Below are 9,173 nucleotides of genomic sequence, written 5' to 3'. Positions count from 1 at the left end.
ACGTCAAAATGCGTATCAGGTTGGCAGGTCTGCTTATTGATAGAACGGTGGACCACTTTACCTTCTGCCTCGTCAGTCCCCTCACCTCCTACCTCCTCAAAAACGATAGCGTTAGCTAATAATTTCCCACGTGAGCTTAAGCTAGCTGGCCAACGTCGCGTTCTCTCCTGCTGTGTTAAATAACTCAACTCATCAAGCTGTAGCTAATGTTAGCTAAGTCTATGTCAACAAAGCTCCTGGGTAACTTAACTTAGATAAGTTACTTAGATAAATTATTGAAACCATCACTCACCCAATTCAGTCAGGTAAATCGCCGAGGGTTCTTTGGTTCTGCTTTCAGCTTCTGATGCACTGGTGATGCAAGGCTCTTTCTGACAAACGCACCTGTTCGCAGTTCACTGAATATGAATACCCTACCCCCCTCCCAGAAAAACTCAGCGAATCTACACGATTCACGTAGGTCACTATTTTGGTTTCAAAACGGCAAATTTCACCGAAAGGTGAGGGATTTTCATGCCTGCACATAGAAGCGGAGAAAACAGACTTCTTAAAAAAGCTGCAAAGAAAAAGCCACAGTGAACCGGTGTGTCTTCTCCTGTGTTTTTTTTTTGGTTTGTTGATTTAGTAAGAGTGACACACTTTTGTTCATCTTTACTCGTTAATAACGGTTGAAGAGAATGTTCTTTAACTGCTAACCAACGTGTAATAACTAATATTCTCCTCTTGCTCACACACCTTTTATTAACGCTTTTAACGATTTTTAAAACTGGTGGGGATGTTTTGTGCTCTGCACAGACCATTTGTTTGAAAAATAAGCTGGTTTCATCTTCCTGTTTTCATGTTTGTGAATCTTTCTCTTTGTGTGTGGTGAGAGAGAGGAGAGTGAGAGAGAGGGAGGGGAGGGAGAGCAGACACAGAGGGGGAGAGAGACAGTGAGAGTCACAAACGGGTTAGCCCACGTATCCACTAGGAGGAGAGGAGAGACTGTTTGAGGAGCAACCAAACAATAAACAGCTGCTACTGCAAACCACAACCTCGGGAGTTTACGCCAGAGGACCACCGAGCGACCACCAAGACAAACACCGTCGCGTCGCGTCCCGTTCACTCCCTCGGAGTGAATTAACAGCCATGTATCTGAACCGGGAGGAGAACAACAGCAAAGGTAAGAAGATCCTCTGAAGATAGTGCCCACTCTCTGCGAGGAGCATCATGACCACGGTGTTTGCTTTGTGACTCGCTGTTTCTTCCCGGGGTGACTCCCCGGCGGGGCGTCACTCCGTCCGCATACCTTCTTTCTCTTCTTTTATTTCGCCCTTCTTCTTCTCTGACACGCGGGATGTCGGTCTGAAGTGCGGGCTGTCATTATGTAATCTCAATGCAGTTATTGCCTCCCTAGGAGGACGCTTAACAATAGCAGCCCACCCCCCGGAAACCCCTCCTCTGTATTTATTTCAATGCAACGTGTGAACCTGTTGCGGAGCCACTTTTCTCACATACATCATTTTAGCTGTCGTTGTCCTATGTTGTGAACACATTGACCACGCACGAGACAAGGTCAAAGCCTGTAGCTGCCGTGGAGGCTGTTCGTGGTGCTCCAGCGTCCTTAGTGGAATGCAGCGCGTTACTTAACGCGGAGCGGTGCAGCCCAGATAATGTGATTTCCCCTCACACGGACGATGCATCAGTGATGAGTCCGAGCAACAGCAGCATCCTCTGTGTGTGTGTGCTCACAGAAAAACACTGAGGAAGTCGCAACCATTGCTTCAGGATGAGGATGGAGGCTGGCCTCCATATCCTCTGGAAGCATTATTATTGTTTAGCAAGGAGTCCTTGCAATGCCGATTGGATTGCTCAGCAATGCCAGTGGGTTGGTCGGTTAAGGAGGGAGTTGAAGTAGTCCAGGCGGGAGATGACTAGAGCCTGAATCAGTACCTGCGCTGCCTTCTGAATTCAATTCATTTTATTTTGTGTAGCCCAAAATCGCAAATTACAAATTTGGCTGAGAGGGCTTTACAGTCTGTACACATACGACTTCCTCTGTCCCGAAACCCACAATCGGCACAGGAAAAACTCCCCAAAAAATGAAAAAGAAACCCTTCCAAGAGGAAAAAAAAGGGAGAACGTCAGAGGAGGGATCCCACTCCCGGGATGGACAGACTACAATGGATGCCATGTGCCATGTAAATGAGAAGGGAATGTATTCTAATCTAGTAAAGATTGTAGCATATTTAGTCCCTTAAAAGGACTTCTGTTTTGACCTAGAAGAACAGGTTCCCAAAGAAATAGCGTAACACGAAAAGGTTTTAATAACTTTTAATCACCAAGGGCTTAAGACTGTTTTGTCAAAATTTGAAGTGGCTGTGACAAAGTCGCAGAGAGGAGGTCTTCAAAAGTATAGCTTCTATTATATGCGAAAAATAGAGGGAATATTCAAACAAAAAAATTATAACTGCCTTCCTGTTCATTTTAGAGCATGGTTCCAAGAGACTTTTTTTTTCGTCTCTCTATTATACATGTGTCCAAAAATTGTCTTTCATGTAGGTCAAAGAGGGCGCTGGGGCTACTTCATTGAAAACTGCCAGGGGGCGCTATGGAGGCGATTGAGCATTTTTGAGAGAAAACTCCACATCAGCTCTTTAATGTCATCACATAGGACACTGACAGAAGTTTTCAAGAGTTTTTTAGTTTGCTAAGGCACCAAAGTATCTGCTTGAACTTTCATGCGAAGACAGTGTCGTCACGGCAACACGGTTTTTCAAAAACTCCCAATATTCACAGTGCACTATCATCAAAGCCTTAAGGTTTATATGCTAGGATTTGAGGTTGATCGGATTAAATGGCTAGGAGATACACATTAAAGTGTAAAACTTTTGCATTTAGCTAAGCCAATAGGTGGCGCTATAATTTTTTGAAAATCACTGCATGGGAATTCTTTAAGGCATATAATAACATCATGAATTAGAAATTTCGGCCAGAAATAAAAATGTTTCTTGGAGTTATAACATTTTAAGTTTTCAAGACAATCGACCGAAATCGACCAAAATGGACGTGAGGTCACGCCCTGGTAGTTTCACGAAAAATCTTGATTTTAATAGCTATTGACCATTCAGTTGTAAGGATCCATTTTCCCGAAAATGAAGTGGATCGGGTTCAAACTCTCGGAGGAGTTTGTTCGTTTGTAAAGCCAAAATGCGATGGAAATCGCAAAAAACGAGCAAAGGTTCAGAGAACGACTGCAGCGCCCCCTAAAGTTCAAATATTCTGAAAATATCAGGGTATGCTCAGGGACTCAATGTGAACATGTCCTAGAGATTTGGTTAAGACAGGCCAATTACATTTGAAGTTATAGGTCTTTAACTATTAAGCCACACCCCTTACAACATTCATTGGTCCATAACTTCAAAACCCAATGAGATATCAATAAGCTTTTAATAACTTCTGATGGCAGTGACCCAATAATGATTTCATGAAAATTTACTGAAAATCTGACCTAGCGTCTAGGAGGATTTTTCAAAAACGTGTTTTTCACAAAATTCAAAATGGCAGAAAATTTAGTTAGGCGCATTTGCATACCATGATTGACTTTGTTGTAGAGCATATCCAAGAGCACCTAAGTGCAAAATTTCAAGTCAATTGGTAAAACTAGAAAATAATCTCCCAGAGGAAACGTCCCTAGGGGGCGCTAGATAGCCATTTTATCGAACCCAAATGCGCGACCCTGAAATTATCAAATTTCAGAGTTTTTGAATATGTTAAAGGCCTCAAAAGTGTGATCTAGTGCAAGAAATAATAATAATAACTCTTCGAAACACAATAGGGCTTTCGCCCGACTTGCAGTCGGCTCAGGCCCTAATTAAAGCTGCAGCCGGACACGCGGTCAAAAAGACAAAAAAAGACAAGAAAAATCAGTGATGGGTGTGGAAATTGAAGGGGTATGTGGCTTCATAAACAGAATATTTAAAGACTCTCTGCCATCCTAATGTCATCAGAGAGCTCCTTCCATCAAAGGGTCGTGATCTTGTTGAGTGTTTTGCTCTCAGTGGGGAAGGAACAAGCCATTTGGCAGATGCAGAGCGGAGTTTGCAGGTTAGGATGCAGGGTTTGACCATGTCCTGGATGTAGACTGGAACCGATCCATTCACAGCATGGTACGTGAGATCCAATGTGAAAACGTGAAAACCACTGGTAGCCAGTGAAGAGAGAGAACTAGTGTGGGAGAATTAAGGCAGGTTAAAGACCAGTCGATCTGCTGCATGCTGCATGATCCGCACCCCCAGGGGTGCGCGAGCTGCGACCAGGGGGTGCGCGAGAGGAAAAATATAATGGCGGTCAGTTTTTTTAAGTGGGATTTTTTCATTGACATATATAAAACGATTTTTCCATACAATAAAAAAGCATGAAAGTAAGTAAACATTTCCTTTGTAATCGCTTTTATTTTAAATATAAATACTATAATATATTATTTTTTGATAGAAACATGCTCTTCTTTCATGCACTGCAGCCGCTAGGCAATATGCTCGCCAACTCGTTTCATTGATCGTGTAAATATGCTTAACTGGCTGAAATCAGGGAAACTGTCAAGTGGGACGTCTTGTAATAAAGTTATTAGTCACGAAGGAGGAGAGGGACCAAGAGAGAGAGAGGATTTGGAGGCAACAGAGACGGAGAGGATAGAGACAGAAAATGAGCGGGAGTCAGAAGATGCACGGGAGGAAATCGAAGAGCAGGGTAGGAGATGCCAAAAAAGAAGTGATGAGGGTGAACACCAGACGGGAAAAAAAAGATAAAAATATGATGACAATTATCTGGGTCTGGGCTTCACTTGGATCGGCGATACAGATTTGTCCGAAGTGTTGTGCAGTGAGGTTCTAGCAAACAGCTGTCTGAAGCCATCTTATCTCCGTCGTCACATGCACACGAAACATGGCCATTTAAGTCACAAGCCCCTTACATTTTTTAAAGGGAAATTGGAGGAGTTGCAGAAAAGCCAAAAGAAAATGCAGTTTCATTCATGCGTTGGGTCTACGAAAGACGCACTACGGGCTTCATATCTGCTCAGTTACAGACTAGGGAGAAAGGGGCTGCCGCACACAATGGCCGAAGACGTGTGTTTGCCAGCGGCCAAAGAAATGGTGGCGTGTATGATTGGAGAGAAAGAGGCAAAAAAGTTGGACATGATTCCTGTGTCCAATAACACTGTGTCGCGCCGCATTGATGCCATGTCTGAAGACATCCTGGCTGTACTACTCAGCCGTGTGAAGAAAAGTTTTACTCTCTGCAAGTAGACGAGTCTACAGATGTTGCAAATCTGGCCAATCTTCTTCTCTATGTCCGTTACCTTTTTGAAGGATCCTTACAAGAAGAGTTTTTGTTCTGTCGGCCCCTTGCTACCCGAACAACCGGACAGGAAATCTTCAATTTAATTGACGTTTTTATGAGGACCAATGGCATCGACTGGGAGCGCTGTGTGGGAATTTGCACAGACGGGGCAAAATCAATGACGGGCAAACACACGGGGCTTATAGCTCATATTAGGAGAGTCTGCCCATCCATCAGCTGGTTACACTGCAGTATTCACAGAGAGGCCCTCGCAGCCAAAAACATGCCAGCTGATCTACTTGCAGCGCTGAACGACGCAGTCAAACTGGTGAACTTCATTAAAGCTCGTCCGCTAAATTCACGAATATTCACTCTGTTATGTAACGAGATGGGCAGCGAACACAAATCACTGCTGCTGCACACAGAGGTGCGTTGGCTGTCCCGCGGCAAAGTGCTGACAAGGCTCTTTGAACTCCGGCACGAATTTCAGCAGTTTTTTGAGGAGAATCCGTTTCATTTGGCCTCCAGTATGCATGACGAAGATTTTCTGAAAAGGCTCGCCTATCTAGCGGACATCTTCTCAGCTCTGAATGAACTCTATCTAAGTCTGCAGGGAGTCAGTGTAACTGTGTTCAACACACAAGACAGGGTTGAGGCCATGATAAAGAAGCTACGGTTCTGGGCAAGTTGTGTGAGTGTGAACACACAACTGTGTTTCCCTACGCTTCACGAGTTCTTGGGGGAAAATGACGTGCACCTGGGTGAGCATGTAAAAGCTCTCATAATTGATCACCTCAACCAACTCGCCGAGCAGCTACGGAAACATTTTCCACCTATGGACACATCTGCCGCTTGGATTCGCAATCCATTTGAAGTTTCCCTGCCTGTCCCACAGCTGTCATTTCACGAGCAGGAGCAGCTGATCGAGCTGTCATCTGATGGAGCACTGCAGTTACAGTTCAAACGAAAGCCACTTGTGGATTTTTGGACCGAGTCACTGACATCATACGCAGTCTTGGCAAAGCAAGCCTTGAGAGTTTTGATGCCCTTCGCCACAACTTATCTATGCGAGGCTGGTTTCTCTGCTATGGCAGCAGTTAAAACTAAACATCGGCAAAGACTGGATGCTGTTGAGAAGGAATTGAGGCTTAAACTGTCTTCCATTGCGCCAAACTTTGAAGAGCTTTGTGCCAAGATGCAAGCCCACCCATCGCATTAATATGGGTAAGTATTTGATATTATTGCTACACATATAGGCCTGTTGGGAATACTAACACATTCTCTCTCTCTCTCTCTCTCTCTCTCTGCAGGCTGAGCGACTTTTGCGCTAGACTCCAGATGGATCCTCTTTTATCGTCTTTTAATTTATTTTATGTTTGAGCCGCTCTTTGTTACTTAATTATGTTGTGGATCGTGTGTAGGCTAATTTTATTGTCGCACTTGAAAAGTTTCCGTTTTTATTTATTTTATCTATTTCGGAGCCTATTCTTTTTAATGTTGTGGATCGTTTGTAATTCATTGCATTTTAATTCAGCTTGTGTTGATGTTGTTATTGTCATGCGTGTTGTGGTTATTTGCGCATGTTTAAACATGAGTCTATATGACGATAAAACAAAGTTTTGTTGCGGTTTTTTTTAAAGTGTGAATTGGGGGTGCGCCAACCCGGTTGAGACATGGAAGGGGGTGCGCAGGAAAAAAAGTTTGGGAACCGCTGGTTTAGGGAATAAGTGTAGGGGGCAGTATCAAGCCAAAATGCTGTTTGGAAGCATTGAAATCATATGAATTAACTAGTTTGCAGGTTAGGATGCAGGGTTTGACCATGTCCTGGATGTAGACTGGAACCGATCCATTCACAGCATGGTACGTGAGATCCAATGTGAAAACGTGAACGTGAAAACCACACCACTTTTCTTAGTCTATTCTCTTATTCATATGATAGCACACGATTCCCGATCTGTACCGACAGTTTGAGTTTAAGTTACAAGTCTTGCCAGATTAAGCGCACAAGACTACATTTTAATCAACAATTAATTGCAGCGCCCCCTATTCTTCAAATATTCTGAAAAGATTAGGGTGTGTTCAGGGGTTCAATATTCACATGTGTTACAAGTTTGGTGAGGGCAGGCCAAACCATTTGGAAGTTACGTTACCCCTTGCGAATTTCATTAGCCCATAACTTCTCAAAACAATGAGATATCAACGGGATCCAGAACATTTTGTGACAATTGGACATAGCGTTTAGGAGAAATGACCAAAAACATGTTTTTCACAAAATTCAAAATGGCGGAAAATCTATATAGGTGCATTTGCATACCGTGATTGACTTTTTTGTAGAGCATGTCCAAGAGAACGTGTGCCAAATTTCAAGTCAATCGGGCATCGGAGGTAAAAAAACTGGCCTAGTGTGGTACTTTTCAACTTTCTAGGTGGCGCTATGGAGACTTTTCTTTGTCTATTCTCTTATTCAGATAATAGCACACGATTCCCGATCTGTACCGACAGTTTGAGACTATTTTGAGGGAATTCCGACCAACGGTGCGGGAGGAGATGCGTGCCAAACTTTTCTATTTTTTTCTAAAAAAATACAGAAGTTGCAGGAGCTTAATTGAATTTTAAAAAACTACAGAAATAACAAAAGCTGAGATGACTAAAAAGAGGTTTAAAATTGTTTGTAGTAATATTAGTAGTAGTATTACTTATAGTTGTAATTGTGGTATTAGTAGTACTAGCAGTAGAAGTCAGTTTAGTATCAATAGCAGTAGAAACAGCTGGAATACTAATACTGTTAGCCATAGTAGTATTTGTAATAACATTAGTAGTAGTTTGTAGTATTAATAGCAGTACAAATACTAGTAGTATGGTAGTAGAAGTATCAGTTGTAGTACTAGTAATATTCATAGTGGTTGTAGTAGTATTTGAAAGAGCAATACGTATATCAACAAAACCGCTTCATTCTGAGCTTCATGGTTAAGGTACAGATAATCATTGAGGCTTTTATTGAAATTATGGAATTGGGTGAGGGGGGGTTAGGAGACAGAATGTTTGTTATTCAAACTAAAAGGTTTTCAATAAATAGGCCTCATCACAAACATTACAGTGAAAATTCCCTCCATGGGCCTTTTATTTTGAAATGATTGGATTGGGTGGGAGTCTGCATGTTCTCCCCGTGTCTGCGTGGGTTCTCTCCGGGTTCTCCAGCTTCCTCCCACAGTCCAAATACATGCTCTGGGGATCAGGTTAATTGGGGACTTTAAATTGCCCGTATGTGTATGAATGTGAGTGTGAATGGTTGTATGTCTCTGTGTTGGCCCTGCGATTGGCTGGCGACCAATCCAAGGTGTACCCCGTCTCTCGCCCGAAGTTGGCTGGGATAGACTCCAGCCCCCCCGCGACCCTGTGTGCAGGATAAGCGGTTTGATGATGGATGGATGGATGGTTTGGGTGGGGTGGGGGGTTTAGATAGAGGAAGGGAGGGTGAGAGGGTGAGGAAGGGAGGGGTGGTAAGGAAGAGAGAGGGAGAGGAGAATTAGACAGACAGACTGACTGACTGAGTGATTAACAGTGAGAAGAGGTCAGGGTGGAGGGGGGGGTGGCGAGTTTCTTCATCATGGTCTATTGACAGAAAGCATAGCTGCGTCATGTGACTCCACTAATCAGGTAATAGGAGCAGCTGTGAGTCACAGATACTGCAGCGTGTGTGTGAGTAACCACGGCAACGGCGCACCTGGGCTCATTAACGAACTGCTGCAAAGGGCAGAGACAGGACAGCGAGTTACACAGAATCCACACCTCAAACAAGTGTCAACTAGTGCAAAACTATAACAGCTATCTAAAACAGAAGACTTTTGTGAGAG

At 43.4% G+C, this 9,173-nt stretch overlaps 1 protein-coding gene across 1 annotated transcript in view; it reads left to right on the top strand.

The window, feature by feature from the left end:
* The first annotated feature begins 714 nt into the window (after positions 1-714).
* Positions 715-9,173, top strand: part of LOC120812625 (synaptotagmin-7-like) — a 56,536-nt gene continuing 48,077 nt past the window's right edge. The window contains exon 1 of the mRNA XM_040168759.2: positions 715-1,162. Within this exon, the coding sequence (XP_040024693.1) occupies positions 1,129-1,162 (34 nt within the window). The 5' untranslated portion in view covers positions 715-1,128. The remainder of the gene's footprint in view (positions 1,163-9,173) is intronic.

Source organism: Gasterosteus aculeatus, chromosome Y (assembly GCF_964276395.1).
Source record: "Gasterosteus aculeatus chromosome Y, fGasAcu3.hap1.1, whole genome shotgun sequence".
Taxonomy (NCBI): Eukaryota; Metazoa; Chordata; class Actinopteri; order Perciformes; family Gasterosteidae; genus Gasterosteus; species Gasterosteus aculeatus.
The sequence above is the reverse complement of the archived record's forward strand: the minus strand, read 5'-3'. Positions and strand labels throughout refer to the sequence as shown.